The 18,163-nt window shown below is 44.3% G+C and overlaps 3 protein-coding genes across 5 annotated transcripts in view; 2 read left to right on the plus strand and 1 right to left on the minus strand.

Annotated features, from left to right (window-relative positions):
* Positions 1 to 937, plus strand: part of LOC147616184 (uncharacterized) — a 980-nt gene extending 43 nt beyond the window's left edge. Inside the window, exon 1 of the mRNA XM_086778101.1 lies at positions 1 to 937. This exon is cut by the window's left edge and continues 43 nt beyond it. Coding sequence (XP_086634227.1) covers positions 295 to 888 — 594 coding nt within the window. The 5' untranslated portion in view covers positions 1 to 294 and the 3' untranslated portion in view covers positions 889 to 937.
* The window catches only part of LOC147616183 (lactoylglutathione lyase family protein / glyoxalase I family protein), a 52,403-nt gene extending 38,756 nt beyond the window's left edge, over positions 1 to 13,647 (minus strand). Inside the window, exons 1-5 of one of the 3 annotated variants that reach the window (XM_086778835.1) lie at positions 13,552 to 13,646; positions 13,101 to 13,272; positions 12,610 to 12,732; positions 6,641 to 6,702; positions 6,444 to 6,504 (exon numbers count right to left, since the gene is read on the minus strand). In XM_086778835.1, coding sequence (XP_086634961.1) covers positions 6,444 to 6,504; positions 6,641 to 6,702; positions 12,610 to 12,732; positions 13,101 to 13,268 — 414 coding nt within the window. In that variant the 5' untranslated portion in view covers positions 13,269 to 13,272; positions 13,552 to 13,646. Of the gene's footprint in view, positions 1 to 6,443; positions 6,505 to 6,640; positions 6,703 to 12,609; positions 12,733 to 13,100; positions 13,399 to 13,551 lie in introns of those variants that run through there. The other 2 variants (XM_086778836.1, XM_086778834.1) reach the window with 2 other exon arrangements.
* LOC147616185 (uncharacterized) lies at positions 5,025 to 5,816 on the plus strand. The gene has a single exon (XM_086778864.1). It carries the CDS (start codon positions 5,223 to 5,225, stop codon positions 5,814 to 5,816), a length of 594 nt encoding a protein of 197 aa, XP_086634990.1. The 5' UTR covers positions 5,025 to 5,222.
* Positions 13,648 to 18,163: the final 4,516 nt, after the last annotated feature.

Here is an 18,163-nt window from a genome sequence, read left to right on the forward strand (position 1 = left end):
CATCGTCGCCCTCGCCCCCTCGTATTCCCCCCATTTGTGAATCTCACTCAACAAAACATGCAACTACCTATGCACAGCTAAGCAAAGAGAATCAACACCCTTGCAGGCGAGAAAGCCAAAATCAATCAGAGGGAAAGCGGGGTACAAAAGGAAAGCTTACACGCCCAACAAAATTTGAGAGAGAAAGGAGGAAAGAGGAAGAAGGGAAAGAAGGTAAAGCGACACCGGAGAGAGAGAGAGAGAGAGAAGGCTTTTGCTATGCTCTCAGGAAAGGGGTGAAATTGTGCCCACATCATGAGTACATCGAGATTCATCAAGTGTGTCACGGTCGGAGATGGTGCTGTTGGCAAGACCTGTATGCTCATCTCCTACACCAGCAACAGCTTCCCAACTGATTATGTGCCTACTGTGTTTGATAACTTCAGTGCCAATGTAGTGGTAGACGGCAACACAGTCAACCTTGGGCTGTGGGATACCGCAGGTCAAGAGGACTACAACAGGTTGCGCCCTCTCAGCTACAGGGGTGCAGATGTTTTTCTCCTCGCATTTTCACTCATCAGCAAGGCAATCCTTTTCCCAAGTGTTGGGCCATATGAATACTTGCCTTTTGGCCCTTATTCTCCTCCTGGAATCATAGCAGAGACTCAGCTAAGTGCAGGTGCTCAGGTTGGTATTGGAACTGGTATAGCAGCCTTTGCAGCAATCCTTGTGATTATTTGCAGTTATGCTTGCTGCAGAAGTAAAGAGGAGCCGCCTTGTGTTGTGTGTGGGGTTCCTGGAAAAAGCAGCCGCTGTAGAAGACAGGGCAGCCACAAAAGGATCACAGTGGGTGTGAGGGGAATGAAGGCATTAGGTATGCATGGGCAGCTGATGTGCATGGTGCTATAGGGATACTACTCTGGACAGAGGAATCAGCCGTCAACAAAGGGAACCATAAGATGGTTGGTTTGGTCATGTATATGAGGTGTCTTTGTTTGCTTTGATTTTATAGTTTGTTTGATGTTGAGCCTCTGATGCTCCATGATGGCCATGTATATCTTCATGTGAATACCACAAGGTGACTTTCTGCAATGCAAAGCCATATGAGATGAAACAAGCCATGTTAATGTCAGTTTATTATATGTATCATGTGTCCAATATTGGCTTTGAGGATGCACATGTATAGTTGGGTACTCGATCTTTGATGGTTCTAGCTTTTGCTAGTGATGCCCCTTGAAGTTCAACCACTTACTCTCACAGCCAGAAGCCTCGCGCTTTCCCAGCGACACCGCCCACGTCACGACATCTTTGGTGAACCCGACGTGAAACAGCTGGGGTGAGAGTAGAAGGGGAATCATGGGTGATCAACAGGAGCAGTAAGGATTTCGTCCGGACGTCAACACCATGCAGATGTTTCTGGCGTTTGTGCTCTACATGCAACAGCAACAGGCAGTCGAAAGAAGGCTGGGAGAAATGGGAAAACAAAGGTAATGTTATCTGATTTGAATGCTGGATGAAAAACGATATGATATCTGGAATGTATGGATACATGCAAGATGACATACAAATCAAGATGATGCTTGAGGAAAATTAGAGCAAATAGATACACAATCAGGGCTTTCTGAAAGGCAGGTACAAAAAAATGAAGGAAATATACTATAATGATGCTATATCTTAGCTGCTTGGAGAACTTCTAAAGCATGACAAGGATGCAAAGGAGGTAAAAATAATGGCAGACAAAGCAAAGAAGGCTATAGGGGCCTATGACACTGATGCATTTCTCGAAAAGAGAGAGCCAGGAGCTTATAGGACTTGTAGTCTTCCATAATAAAACTATTAGGGAAGAAGAAGGATTACAAGGGCTTATGACACTTGTTCACCTCAGGAGAAGGGAGTGGCAAGGAGCTTGTATAGACTTGTAGTTCTCTCTTAGAACTGTAGAATGGCAACAAGGGCTTGTGACACTCATCCTTCTCGACAGCTGAGGAAGGAGAGGAGCTTGCAATGACTTGATCCATTCTTGCCACTTCAAGGGCTTACGACACTCGACCTTTCTGATAGCTGAGGAAGGTGAGGAGCTTGTATTGACTTGAGGTCTTCCTTACAAGTTGCAAAACAGATAGAATGCTCAAGAACTCATGAATGCCGGAAAGGTGGACACTTCTTGGTACTCTGATTGTCAGGATATCTGAAAGAAACTCTTTGAAAAGCAGAGCTAAATGTATGCAATGATGATCTGGATGAATGGTTTGACATAGAGAAAGCCCAAAACATCAAAAGGATATGGATTTCCCAAGCGTCATCCTGATTAAATGGAATGCCAATGCAGAATGCTGTAGAATTGAATGTTCATGGGACCTTAGGTAAGGGCCAAGAAATACACAGTGAGATTGTGCAAAAGGGATTGGAAAGAGGTCTTTCTGTTGGCAACAGTTTGGTTGGCATGTACACCAAATTTGGTTTGATTTCAGAGGTAGAAGAAGTCTTTGGCAAGATGTTGATTCGGGATGTTGTTGCATGGACTGCACTTATTGCTGGGTATGCTGAGCATGGGCATGGTGAGAAAGTACTGAGTTGTTTGGGAGAGATGCAGCTTGAGGATATGTCTCCAGATCCTGTCACCTTAGTTTGTGGCCTGAAAGCTTGTGCCTGCATTGCATCGATACACAAGGGGCAGGGGATGCATGCTCATATTGTTAAGAAGGGATTTGAGGGTGATTCTTTCATTGGAAATTCTTTGGTGGATATGTACTCAAAATGTGGCTCACTTGTAGAAGCACAGGAGGTCTTCAACAGGCTATCGATTCGGACTTCAGTCTCGTGGAATGCACTGATCACAGGATATGTTGACCACCAGTTCAGTCAAAAAGCATTGGCCTGTTTTCAACAGATGCAAGCAGAGGGTTTTTGTCCAGACACTGCTACATGTCTTTGCATCTTGAAAGCTTGCGGCAGTTTGGCAGCCATAAAGGATGGCTGTGAAATCCATATTGAGATCTGCATGAAGGGATGGGAAAGAGATCCTTTTTGTGGGCAGTGCTTTGGTAGATATGTATGCAAAGTGTGGCTGGCTGGCTGAAGCACATAAAGTGCTTGATGAGCTTCCGGCTCGAAATACAATTTCATGAAATGCTTTAATTGCAGGATATGCTGAACATGGGCTTGGTAAGGAAGCATTAAGCTGTGTTCAGCAAATGCAACTTGATGGTGTCCCTCCAGATGCTGTTACATATACGTTCAGCTTAAAAGCTTGTGGCAGCGTGGAAGATGCACGGAGAGTGTTTGTTCAAATGCAAAAACAAGATGCCATCTTCTGGAATACAATGATTGCTCTCTATATTGAGCATGGGTTCATTGTAGATGCTTTGGAGCTTTACTGTAGAATGCTATGGGAAGGAACATTGCCGAGTGATGTTACATTCATCAGCATTCTCGATGCATGTAGTGGCATGGAGGCCCTAAGTGAAGGCAAGCGGATCCATGTGCATGTTTTGTTTAGTGAGTACAAAAAAGACACTGTGGTGGGGACTGCCCTCATGAACATGTATGGAAAATGTGGTGTATTGAACAAAGCATGGAGGATGTTTGATGAGATACACGAGAGGGATAGGGTATGCTGGAATGCCATGGTTGCAGCATATGTGCAGAATGGTGAGAGTAAGGCCGCCCTTCAGCTTTTTCGCAGAATGTGGCAGGAGGATTTAGTCTCGGATAAGTTCACTTTCTGTAGCACTCTATCTGCATGTGCTGATGAGGGGGCTCTAGCAGAAGGCAAGAGATTTCATGCTCTCCTCTCAGCGCGTGAATTTGATTCAGATACCGTGGTGGGGAATGCCCTTGTCAATATGTACGAAAAATGTGGCAATCTGGAGGGCTCATGGAGAATGTTCTGCAGTTTACGCGATCGTGATGTTGTTTCATGGAATGTCATCATTGCAGCCTATGCCCAGCATGGCAAAGATAGTAGCAGTCTCCAAATCTTTGAGCAAATGCAGCAAGAGGGAGTACTGCCGAACAGTATCACACTCGTCAGCATTTTTGAGATATGTGGCAGCCAGGCTGTTCAAGGTAACGGTGAGTGATTGCATGCTAGTATTTTTGGCAGAGGACTTTATTTAGATATTGCTGTGGGAAATGCCCTTGTGAACATGTACGGAAACTGGGGCAGGCTAAAACATGCTCAAAGTATACTTGATAAAATGCCTAAAAGAGACAGGACCACCTATATAAACTTTCTTTTGGCATGTGCAAGCAAAGGATCACTTGAGGAAGGCCAGGAGCTGCATGCCCATATTGTTGCTGTTGGGTTTGACTATATGCTTGCAGTGGTGACAGCTATTGTTACCATGTACGGCAAGTGTGCAAGTGTGGAGGATGCATGGGTGTCGTTTGTTAAACTGTCAGAGCGAGATGTGGTCTTATGGACTACCCTGAGCGTAAGGCACCAGCCTATATAGCAACTTGGTGGCACATACCGGAGGATGTGCAGGTTTAGAGGGGGTCGATGTCGTGCTGTGGCACGTCTATGCAGTGAAAGCATGTTCATGGCACAACTTATGTGGAATCTGGGCTTGTTGCAGGCCTGTCCGGAACGTGGTTGGCTGCAGATGATATCAGCTACTTGGCATCGAATGTGTGGGCGCGCGTCAAAGAAAGAACGGGCACTTGAAGCTTTATTGAAGTGTGTATGGAAGGAAGGGCAGAAAAAAGTAATGAAGGGCCATATACCTTGGACTTGGTGTGAAAGGAAATAATATAGTGGCCATTTTTCAAATAAATAAAATAAATAAAACAATGAAAAACGTGGCCAACGAGGTAGTAGCCACGTAGAGGACTGCAGCTGGAGTCCCTGGAAGGTTGGCGAAGCCGCCTTATGGAGAGGAGGAGCCGTCGAGCAGAGGATAGTGAGGAAGGGGGCGAGCGAGCGAGAGAGCTGCCCTGCCTGGAAGCATCGTCGCCCTCGCCCCCTCGTATTCCCCCCATTTGTGAATCTCACTCAACAAAACATGCAACTACCTATGCACAGCTAAGCAAAGAGAATCAACACCCTTGCAGGCAAGAAAGCCAAAATCAATCAGAGGGAAAGCGGGGTACAAAAGGAAAGCTTACACGCCCAACAAAATTTGAGAGAGAAAGGAGGAAAGAGGAAGAAGGGAAAGAAGGTAAAGCGACACCGGAGAGAGAGAGAGAGAGAGAAGGCTTTTGCTATGCTCTCAGGAAAGGGGTGAAATTGTGCCCACATCATGAGTACATCGAGATTCATCAAGTGTGTCACGGTCGGAGATGGTGCTGTTGGCAAGACCTGTATGCTCATCTCCTACACCAGCAACAGCTTCCCAACTGATTATGTGCCTACTGTGTTTGATAACTTCAGTGCCAATGTAGTGGTAGACGGCAACACAGTCAACCTTGGGCTGTGGGATACCGCAGGTCAAGAGGACTACAACAGGTTGCGCCCTCTCAGCTACAGGGGTGCAGATGTTTTTCTCCTCGCATTTTCACTCATCAGCAAGGCAATCCTTTTCCCAAGTGTTGGGCCATATGAATACTTGCCTTTTGGCCCTTATTCTCCTCCTGGAATCATAGCAGAGACTCAGCTAAGTGCAGGTGCTCAGGTTGGTATTGGAACTGGTATAGCAGCCTTTGCAGCAATCCTTGTGATTATTTGCAGTTATGCTTGCTGCAGAAGTAAAGAGGAGCCGCCTTGTGTTGTGTGTGGGGTTCCTGGAAAAAGCAGCCGCTGTAGAAGACAGGGCAGCCACAAAAGGATCACAGTGGGTGTGAGGGGAATGAAGGCATTAGGTATGCATGGGCAGCTGATGTGCATGGTGCTATAGGGATACTACTCTGGACAGAGGAATCAGCCATCAACAAAGGGAACCATAAGATGGTTGGTTTGGTCATGTATATGAGGTGTCTTTGTTTGCTTTGATTTTATAGTTTGTTTGATGTTGAGCCTCTGATGCTCCATGATGGCCATGTATATCTTCATGTGAATACCACAAGGTGACTTTCTGCAATGCAAAGCCATATGAGATGAAACAAGCCATGTTAATGTCAGTTTATTATATGTATCATGTGTCCAATATTGGCTTTGAGGATGCACATGTATAGTTGGGTACTCGATCTTTGATGGTTCTAGCTTTTGCTAGTGATGCCCCTTGAAGTTCAACCACTTACTCTCACAGCCAGAAGCCTCGCGCTTTCCCAGCGACACCGCCCACGTCACGACAACGTAATATACATATACGTCTGTATATATATATATATATATTTATATGTATGTATATATACATACGTATATGTATATGTGTATATATATGTATGTACACACACACACACACACACACACACACACACATATATGTATATGTATGTGTGTGTGTGTGTGTGTGTGTGTGTGTGTGTGTGTATCAAATAGCTAAAGGGGATCAAATAGGAGTCACTTGACCTATAAAACTCACCTCATATCCCATAAAATACAGGCTGAACTTCATTTCAGGAAAATCAAATCGCTTCAGCAACCTACAAGATCAAGAGAGTAGATGGCTTGTTTGAAAACAGATTACTTAAGAGAAGACTCTTAACTGTAAGATAGTGTTCCTAATTCCAAAGTACAAACACTTGCACAACCATCTCTTTGATGAAGGTGCTTTCTTACTTCATGCCCAATACCCGAGAGTAGAAATCTAAGCTGACCTTTGGATCTTTGATCCGGTACATCTGCACCCACAAAGGATTCACCAGCAGGAATTATTTCCAAAACTAAAATTTTTCAATTTGGTAAGTTGGCGAAGGGGGCGAAATTGCAATGACAACACCGTTCAAAGGGTCAGTGTGTTCTTCAATCATAGGATGGATGTGAAACCCTATAACAGCAGAAAACAGCAATTCGAAACCCTAAAACAGTGGCAGACAGCAATTCGAAACACAAACAGCAGAAATCAGCAATTCAAAACCCTAAAACTGCAGCAGACAACAATTTGAAACCCTAAAACAACAAAAAACAGTAATTTGAAACCCTAAAACAGCTCTCTCTCTCTATCACCCCAGTGAGATAGCTATGTTTATGTTTTCTTTCTGTTTTATTTTCCATTCCATGATGAGATATGCCATGGACATTATTGTATCACTTTGGTCTCATAGGCCCATTGGGTCTTTAGTAGACGCTTAATATATCTTTCTCTCTCGGAGATGGAGATATACCAACTACTTTTGGGGCAGGACAGCAAGAGGGCGTAGAAGATGTTCCATGAGCGACAGCCACCCACACCTATCACAGCACCTGAGGCATGGCATGAATATGCAAGAACTTTATATGAAGTACCAGGGCAGCCCCCCATCCCTCATCTGTCAGCGACTCGCCCGGATCATAGTACTTTTGTCACCATTTGGATGGTTTTGGATGCTATTGACAGACTACGTAATGGAAGAGCCCAAGACCAGGATGGTCTGGTAGCAGCGCATTTTTCACATGCCAAAGATGTATTGGCACCACTGCTAGTACACATGTTTAACAGGGCCATTTGCGAAGGTTTCCCAGACAGTTGATCGGCACATACTATTGTACCTCTATTTAAGAGTGGTGACCCCATGATACCAGGGAACTACAGGACCATCATGATTGACCATTGCTTGGCCAAGATATTCGGATCTATTTTGGATCGAGAGCTGAGTAGATGGGCTGAGACACATGGACTCAGAGCACCTGGGCAGGCAGGTTTCAGACGAGGTTTCACGACTTTGGATCACATATTTACTCTCAGGGCTCTCATTGAGGAGGGACGAGCACGGGGGAAGAGGATATATTGCTGCTTTGTGGACTTCCGCAAAGCCTTTGACACGATGCCACATGCCAAACTCAGTGTTCCCGAGGAGATCCAATGGGGCATTTATGCATTATATGAGGCGGTGATAGGCAGAGTACGGACTCCCGGAGGCATGTCGGATACAGTGACTAGCACCATTGGGGTGAAGCAGGGATGCCCACTGTCACCCACCCTTTTTGGACTTTACATTGATGAGATATCCAACTACATTGCCAGGATGGGGGGGCAAGGGGCCAGTATGGCAGGGGTTTGGATACCCATACTGCTATATGCCAATGACATTGTACTTATTGCAGACTCCCCTGAGGGTTTGCAACAGCATTTGGATGCTTTGCAGTCATTTTGTGCAGATAGAGACCTCACAATGAACCTTGGGAAGACTAAGATTATGGTCTTCAATACCGCACAGGCCTAGGTGACTAGATCCGACCATCAGTTCACTTTTAGAGGTGAATCAGTGGAGTACACCAGATCATATGGTATGCCATGACAGCAGAGGATGAGAGTAGAGGCAAGGAGGAGGACACAGGGCCGTTGGGAGAGTCACCATATGCAGCCCTTTCAGATGAGATCATACACTACTCCAACCTGGGGGAAGTCCTCCTTATGGGGGACTTCAATGCACGGACACAGAGCCGACAGTGCGACACTTATGATTTCAAGCACCCCGAGGTGATGCACACACTAGAGGTGGAGGACACGGGAGCTTGCAGGGTGTCAGAGGACATGGGGCCGGATAACACCAAATATGGTCATCACTTACTTGAGCTCGGAGCGCGACACCATCTCATTATTTATAACGGGATGAGACAGTGGTAGGATTCAGGAGCACTGACATGCTTTCCACGATCAAGGGGGGGGTAGCACAGTGGACTACATCATGGGGTCCATGGAGACCACACAGGCAGTGACATCTTTCACCATCCCCCCCTGTCCTATTGGTGCAGATCACACGTACCTCTTACTGTCACTAGCGAGCTCCACACCAGCACCCACACAAACCACACAGGCATCGCATACAACTTTCTACTTCACCCATGACTTGGCAGACATATATGAGCATCATGTATATGACGGGCTATTCCAGATGGATCCCCTGCCACCTCTAGACACACTCACCAACCAGCTGTCATCTCTACTACATACGGCCGCCACCCACAGATTCCCCCATCATACACACATTGCACACACAGATAGATCTGGGAGCATGCCCCAGAATCGGTGGTATAATGATGAATGCAGAGAGCTATATAGACACCTCCGTGCCCAGAGAGCACTAGGGACCATTACACAGAGACAGGCGAGCTAACAAATGAGGATCCTCACATGTCGTAAGAGGCGTGCATATGAGGAGGCACAGTACTGGGATATATACCACCTACTCATGAGCAGAGATGCAGCCACTGCATGGCGCAGGATGAGAGAGCCTTGCCCTCGTACCCCGATTGAGGACCCACACACATGACACACATATGCAAAGAGCCTCTACCATATCCCTCAGCAGCCGCCCATACCACAGCCACAGGAATCCTGCCCTACCACCTGATGGCATATCTCTGATCCTCATGTGGGACGGAGGGTTTGCTGCGGATCATCCGTGAGAGCATGAGAATCTGAGGCCTCTCTATCTGAGATCATGTGGAGGTGGCGAGCCGAGGTGCCCATATTGCTGCAACATACATCAAAGCAGGGGTGACTAGTGTGTCAAACAACCACCCCTTCGTGCGGGGCTCCTGGAAGTGTGCCTGGTGACTCTGTCTCTCTAGCATGGCCAAAGCTGCATACCCTCGTGTGAGTCTATCCCTGGCTGCATGTGCCATAGTAAATCTTCCTGGCGGAGTCGTAAATGTAATCCCCAGGTACACATATGAGTCTACCACCTCTACCTGTCCTCCTGCTAGTGTGAAGATGGCCTGTCGTCGAACCGGCCTTGAGGTGTGGAAAATCATGGCCTTGGTTTTCCCAAGGTTCACTGTAAGCCCCCTCTATGTGCAGAAGTCATCGAGTGCATGGAGATGGTGCTGTAGTCCCATCCGCGACTCAGAGACTAGAATAATATCATCTGCATATAGCATAATGTGGACTGTGGTACCTGGGATGCCTACCCCGTCCCCACCACCGTGACCAATGAAGTCAGCCACCTCATCGATGTATAGCCCAAATAGTGTAGCAGGATGCAGAGTGCTTTCTGATGCAAACCCTAAGGCTTCTACTGACTCTACATGCATGAATGATTCTCTCCAAGTGGGTTAAGGGACTTGACTGACTGACTGACCCACTAAGGCTGAGGAATGACCTACGTAGCTCGTGCCTGACTTATCCTGGACTGAGGATGTACAATGGGGTCACGGCGTACGACAATTATCATCCTATTGGGTTCTAAAACTGTACAACTGTTGCACTTCTGATGATGAGCCATCTTGTCACCATGCACTGAGTGCAGAGTGCATGTGACATTCCCTCCTGATTAGCTTGGCGGGCGGCAGGTTCATGGCTTCCAAGTAGTCCGCCAATAACTAGGGATACTCCTGGAAGAACTCCTCGTCGAGCCATACGGCTTCGTGGGTACCTCGATCTCGGAATTTCGTATAGAACTGACGAATCCGTCGACCGGAACCATGCTTCCATCGATGAAGAAGGATCTGCTCAGGCTCAATCACTTCTGCCTCGTCTACCACGTCTGGCTGCTGTTCATCTGAAACATCAAACACTTCTGGACCAACATATGGTTTTAGCCAAGAAACATGGAAAACATCATGCATTGTCCAACTGGTGGGCAACTTTAACTTCATTGAGACATCACTTATCTTCTTAACTATTGGAAAAGGGCCAAAACTACGGAATGAAAGCTTAGGACAACGTTTGCCCACTTGTTTCAATCTCTGCTTCATGATACACAAATAGACCCAATCCCTTTCCTTGAAGTGGACATCTCGTCTAGACTTATTTGCCTGTCTGCTATATGCTTCCTGAGCTTTGGTCAAGCGGTCCTTGACTGACTCAATGATCTCGGAAAATGCTTCCGTGGTTTTATTAGCCTCTAAAGATGGAGACACCATTCTCGTCAAAAGAGAAGAAAAACGGCAACCAAAGGCTGCTTCATATGGAGTCCGTCCGACACGGGATGAATGAGTGTCATTCAAGATAGCTTGGACCAACGGAAGATAGTGCTCCCATTTGGACTGCTGGTCATGACAGTATGACTTGAGGACATCAAAGGCCAACTGATTATAAATTTCTGTCTGGCCATCTGTCTGGGGATGGAATGCACTAGACAACTGCAACTTAGTTCCAAAGTTTTCAAATAATGCCCTCCAGAAATGCAAGGTAAACTTGGAATCTCTGTCTGATGTTATGGTGCTAGGCAAACCACAAATTGGATACCAATGCTTGAGAAACAGACGGGCTACGTCCTCGGCTGTGGCCGTATGCTTGCATGGGATGAGCATGCAGAACTTACTAAAGCGATCCACAATGGTAAAACACTGAGTGTTACGGGATCCAGTGGATGCTGGTAGAGGCCCTACAAAGTCCATAGATATGTCGATGAAAGGTCCGTCGGGGATAGGCAAAGGTTGAAGTAAACCTGCCTTCTTTGTATGGGGAACCTTGACTTTTTGACAAATCTTACAGGCTTGTACATGTGCATAGACATCATGCCTCATCTTTGGCTAATAAAAGGACTGTTCTAATTTCTCGAGGGTACTGTTGATACCCCTATGTCCTCCAACTAAGGAGTCATGGGCATCGTGGAGAAGAGCAGAACGCTTTTCCCGAGTAACACAGAGACAGTTCTTGTAGAACAACCAACCGTTCTGTACTGAATAGTGGCCAGGCTCAGAAGTGAGGGCCAAACTATACCGAGTACCAAACTCAGGGGAGTCAACATATTGGTCTTTCATACTATCCAAGTCCTTCCCCGTGATTTCGAGAATGATAGCTTCTTGGACTGCCTGGATGTGCTAGACTTTCGACTGAGAGCATCTGCTACTGGGTTATGCTTACCAGGGATATATTCAATCATACCTCCAAACTGTTGGAAGATTTGACTCCACCTGGCCTGTCGATCACTCCACTGGGCACTTGGCATAGTCTGAAGCCACTAAGTGCTTGGTGGTCTGTTTTTACTGTGAAAGCCTGTCCATAAAGAAAAGGCTTCCAATGTTTGAGCGCTGTGATCACACCCAAAAGCTCTTTGTCATATACCGAATAATTCTTTTCGGCGACATCCAACTTTCTGCTGTAATGTGCCACGGGTCTATTGTCCTACTGGAGGACTGCACCTATGGCTACATTGCTGGCATCGGTGATGACCTCGAAAGGTTCGTCCCATGATGCTAACTTTAATACAGGTGCTTCTGAGGCAGCTTTCTGGAGTGCACGGAATGCATCAAGTGCCTTACCTGTAACTGAGACTTTCTGCTTGCGAGTCTTCACCCCCTTGAGCAAGTCGGTAAGAGATGCTGCAAGGTTGGAAAACTGATGGACATGGGTACTATAGGCCTGACAAAGACCTACGAATGAACGGATTTCTTGGGCGGTCTTAGGAATGTCCCAATCTAAGATCTCCTGAACCTTTGATGGGTCCAGTCTAATCCCATCGGAACCGAATCCATGTCACTGGTGCATAGTGCTAGGACATTCTTCCAACCGAAGTCAATGCACCCCATTCATGGTGCTCTTTCCTCTAACTACACTTGAGTATTATGGCAGGAAGAATCAAAAGGTCTGCAAAAACATCTAACAATTTATACAGATACCATAAAACTTTGCAGCAAAGACATAACTAGGATAAACTCACAGTCTGTTGCAAAAAGTAGCCATTGGTTTCCTCATCTGTAGACTCACAAAGACCTGGATTGTTTGCTGGGGACTCCTTCAAAGAACTTGCCATGATATGAATAGATCTCCAATAATGTTTCCCCTGCATTCCCCAACGGCACAATCAGAAGGCAACGAAGTCAACATCTCAACTTTACATTGCAAAACATAAGCACGAACTAGACACGATAGCTCAACAAGGGGGCTGAGTTCTCAAGGCACTCCACGTCTGACAATGTACAAAAATGAGAACATGGGACCAAACAAAGAGTGAGATCATGGGACAAAATAGAGAGGAGGTCATCCCGATGAGCTCTACGCTTGTCTGCCAAATGCATAAAATTCATGATGTGCATGGCATTTCCAAATGTAACTTGTCAAACAAAGGGTCTTGAAACAACAACACGGCAGGCTGAAGTTGAAATAAGAGTCTTCTTTCAGAGGGAAAAAAAGAGGGATCTGAATGGTCACTTGACGCATTGGAGTGTGCTTGTGATACAGCATCCTGATGGCTGGGGCCGGAAGAGAATGATAAGGAGAGCTAAATGCTGGAACCAGATGTCTCGACGAGAACACTCGCTTTTGCACGGCACGACACACTGGGGCAGCTACCGCAGAAAACCCCGAGAGGGATGACATTGGCCTGAAAGCAGAAAAGCTGATTCGCTAAAGAGCTTGGAACCACCTCAAGCCCACAAAATTCCACATGCTACTCCTTCCTCAAACACAATTCTTTGCATCCCTCTCTCTCTCTCTCTCTCTCTCTCTCTCTCTCTCAAACATGGTCTTATAGACTTTAAACCACTCATCTTATCATCAGCACCGTCATCCCCCCACACGAATGCATGGCTCTATGTACACGTCTACACACGTGTACATATGGCCACAAAAGAACATCTCAACCACATCGCACAGAGGATACCTCTCTCAGGCACTCTAATCTGCACCTTCGCACACGAGCAGAGATCACTCCTTCCAACCCGACCAAATGTTTCGTATATTACAGGCAGAAAACAAGACTTCACGCATTTTTGAAGGCCGCTTAGCCACGTGTCCGTCGTTTTTTTTGGCCGGACAGTGCAAAACAAGAATGGGCAATCAGAGAATTAAGTTTAGCTGTGTATAATCTGAGATTGTGTAGTTTGAACTTCAGCAAATTGATTTAGTAGCTTTGTAAAATGAAGTAACAAGGTACCATAGTGAATTTAAGTTACATCAAACTTCCATATATTATTACATAATACAAAAAGGTAGAGATAGTTTCATGAATTTAAGAGGCGCAACAAGGAGAGAAAGTAAATGGGATGATGCCTAGGCCCTCAAGTAGTGGAACTTTTGCAAGTGGATCCAATTGAGCACCAAGGTGTATAACCATAATTGGTAATGTGCACAAATAGTGCTGACAAAGCTGTGAGCGTCCCAAGATATAAGCAACCTCTATCTTAAACCTTAGAAATTAAGGTTTGTGTGTTTTATTTTATTTTTAAAGCAGCATTCAAGACAGTGCACCAGGGAACAACTTCAAGAAAACAATGCAATGAAAGATGATGTGGGTGCTGTGGTTGTTGGATTGGCACCAAGCACCAGCCACGTAACCAACTTCCTGCTTTGTTCTTCACTTGATCATTATCTTGCTCAAAACTATTCCATATGTGAGTTAGTAATTACCAAATAGCTCATGGAGCATGAATTGTGATTTGTATATCTTTTGAGTAGCTAATTAAGTTAGAATTCTCATTTCTATTTACGAGTGGCCATTGGCCAGAACGCCTAAAGTTTTCAATCGGGTGATCATAGACCAGATACCCAAATGACTAGATTTAGCACTCGAGTGGTCAAATTGACTAGAACATCCAGATGAGTGATGAGTGGTTTCGAAGGTGAAACTAAATGCTCAAATCTTTTGAACAAACCATGAACAAGTGAATCTTTACAAATGAAGCCTTCGTGGACCCAAAGCATGCAACTCCTAGAATCTAGGAGAATTGCTATTTTTGGCAAACTCTAATGGAAATTTTGTTTGCATAAAAACCTCTAGATTTTCGCAAGGATCAAGACTTACTAAAGCACCTTTGTCAAATTTTTTACGAGTTGGGATATTTTTAGCATGGAAGGTTATGGAAGAATCACCTCTTAAATCAAGACACGTGGCCTCTAGAATGGGACATGTGGCATCTAGAATGAGACAAGTATCCTAACTTTCCCAAGGTGACATAATTTTTTGGCCAGCCCAATTACCATGTCAAGAGAAGGGGAGAAGAGTATTCAACAATAATCTAGAGGTTCTGGACGTTCTTTGAAGGTGTCTTCTTCAAACTATGAGAAGATCCAAAGGTACAAAGAGCTTGAAGCAGATCCAGATATTCATGGTTTGATAGAGAGAACAGCTAAAGCTAGAGGTGAAGCTAAAGTCTTTGTTGAAGACTTTCTTACTAAGAACGCTGCTGTGATTAATGGTGTTGTAGCAGCGAAAGCCTATCTTAGCACGAAAGGAGTCACTACTTCAAAAAAGTCAAAGACCATGAAATTTACTTCACCCACTCAAAGAACGTAACCAAGTTGTAACCTTGAAATCCCACCATATCCAAGCCACCTCATCTTGTCCTAAAAATCCATAAGGACAAGGAAAAAGCCAAAGAACCACAAATTTCCATGGTGGTTGATTCGCCTAAGGCTGTTATGGGAGAAAGGAGAAGCGGTTCATGAAGTAACTTTACAACAAGTAGCTACCAAGTGGGAGTTCAAGCCCAAAGAAAAGAGCGTCAAGTTTGATGGTTTTTATGGTAAGAGAGAAAGTTGTTTCTTTGATTAGGCAATTCAATGCTACTTTTGGTGGTGAAAATTATTCAAAAAAGTCCAAGATCAGGATGGCGAGAATGCACTTGAAGGATGCTGCCTTGAATTGGTGGCTCAAGATTGTCCACATAAAGAGAAAGAACCAAAGACATGGAAGGATTTCAAGGAGATGTTTAATAAGAAGTTTTTACCTCCATCCTTTGAAGCTGATGTGTAGCAGGAATGGGAAGCAGAACCAAGGGGAGAATGTTGAAACCTATATTAATAAGTTTACTACAACATCTCTCAATTAAATTCCCTTAAATATGGAGATGAGGAAGTGTATTTATGGCTTACATCCAATGCTTCGACAAGCAATCAATCAAGATAGAAAAACCGGAAACCGTGGAAGCACACAAGATACAGCCATAGAAGAAGAAGGATTGCATATGCCTTGTACAATTGGGAAATCTTCCAAAGAAGAGTCCCAAAAGAACAAGGTCAAGGTGTTTGACAAAAAAAGTCAGAACAACAAGAGCAACAGCCGAGGAATGGCGACAAACCACCTTTGCCATCTAGAAGGAAGTTGACATATCAAAACAACAGTTGGAAAAGTATACCAAGGAAGGAAAATGCTTCAACTGTCGAGAAAAAGGATCTATGACTGGACAATGCCCCAGCAAGCCAAAGAAGGAGAATCAATTACAAAAATCACCTGACGTGAATGCTCTCCTTGAAGAACTCTTGCAAGTGGATGATACTCCTTCAGAGAAGAGGAAGTTGTTTATGGCTTGGGGCAAGGTTGCCAATCAGCCTACTCTTATCCACTTTGATACTAGTGTTACTCACCATTATATCCATCCTTGGATCATTAAAGCTCACAAATTGCCTAAGAAGAGGTTTGGCACTCCAAAGACATCAGGTGTTACCTTTGAAGGGATGCAACTTAGGATTGAGATAGGGGAGTATGTAGATCATGAGAATTTTGTTATGGGAAATTTAAGCCATTGTGATATTATACTTGGTATGCCTTGGCATAGAAGAGTTGATCCAGACATTAATTGGGACCGAAGCACATTTAGGTTCCCTTTCAAGGGCAAGAATATATCTTTCAATGTGGGAGTTGAAGGAAACTCTATTCCCATGATATCCCATATACAAGTTTCCAAAGCAATGAAATTGTATGTTTCCTTGTACTTGCTTTTTGTAAAAAATACTCTAAAATGTAGTGTCTGAGCCTAAAGAGTCCCTCTCTAGTTTGGATATGAAGAGGACTGATTCTTTAAAGAGGTTTGAAGATTGTTTTACATCGATTCTTTACCATCTGGGAGTTTGATGAATTTCTGTTAATGTAAGACAGGTTATGTGTGACAAAGGATTTCATGTCTAAAGTAATGGAGGAATGTCATGCTCCTCCTTACATGGCTCATTGTGTTATTTTAGCCACAACTCAGGCCTTGGAGATGTATTTCTTTTGGCCAAGTATGAGAAGAAATCTTGAGCAGTGTATTAGGGAATGCTTCATCTCTCATCAAAGGGTCAAGTTTGATCGACAGAAACCAACTGGACTTATGCACCAGCCACTGCTAATTCCCAACCAGCCTTGCGAAAGTATTGCTAAGATTTCATTTTTTATTTGCCAAAGTCAGCCAATGGAAATGATGGAATATGGACCATCATTTTATTTGCCAAAGTCATCCAATGGAAATGATGGGATATGGACCATCATTGTTGATAGGTTCAGCAAGCAGGCCCATTTTATTCCAATAAAGAAAACTGTCAAGGCAAAGCATATGGCTAAGTTGTTTATTCAACAAATCTTTAAGCATCATGGATTGTCATAATCCATTGTGGGAGATAGAAATCTGGGAACTAATAGTCTTTTTGAGGCTCTCTTTAGTAACATGGGTATGAAGCTAACTTTTTCTTCTTCTTATCATCCCCAGACAGATGGACATAGTGAGATAGCAAATCTCGCCATCTTGGATATGTTGAAGTGTTATTGTTATGAAAGCAAAGTACAATGGGAGAACTACCTACCACCAATAGTAGAATATGCTTACAATAATACAACACACACCTCCATTTGAAGATCATTTATGGCAAGCCACCCTTATTACCTGTACTTAGAACCAAAGAAAAAAATTCAGATGCGAATGAATTCGTGCGGGATATGGATATAGCTTTTGCTCAAGTCAACACAGTAATACAAAGGTCTTAAGCCAAATAGAAGAAAGTAGCTGATAAGCATATAAGAACTCTTACTTTTGAGGAAGGAGATTGGGTTTGGTTAAAGTTTGATAAAACCAAACTTAGGAAAAGAGCACCAAATACCTAAATTAGCCAGTAGAAACTATGGATCTTTTCACATCAACAAAAAGATTAGAGATGTTTGGTATTTGCAGGTTGCAACTTCTAGATCATTAGAGGATTCATAATGCCTTCCATGTTAACCTTTTAAAACCCTATGCAATACCACCTCTAGAGGAGCCTATTATGGAGGAACCACCGAAAGTGGATGAACAAGAAGAGATATTGCAACCAGAACATATTATCTTCCACATGTTTAGGAAGAAATATCACCAAAAATTTTCTCTTGAAGTTCCAAAACTATTCTCACATGGACGTTAAATGAATGTCATAGGAGTATTACAAGGATTATCTTGAAATACTCACAGCTTATGAAGAAGTTGGAAGAAGCACTTCATTCATTGTCTTAAGGCCAAGACAAATTTTTAGTGTGAGGGATGTAACCAGCC

This window comes from Cibotium barometz, chromosome 39, assembly GCF_041138505.1.
Source record: "Cibotium barometz isolate CiBa-2024 chromosome 39, ASM4113850v1, whole genome shotgun sequence".
Classification (NCBI taxonomy): domain Eukaryota; kingdom Viridiplantae; phylum Streptophyta; class Polypodiopsida; order Cyatheales; family Cibotiaceae; genus Cibotium; species Cibotium barometz.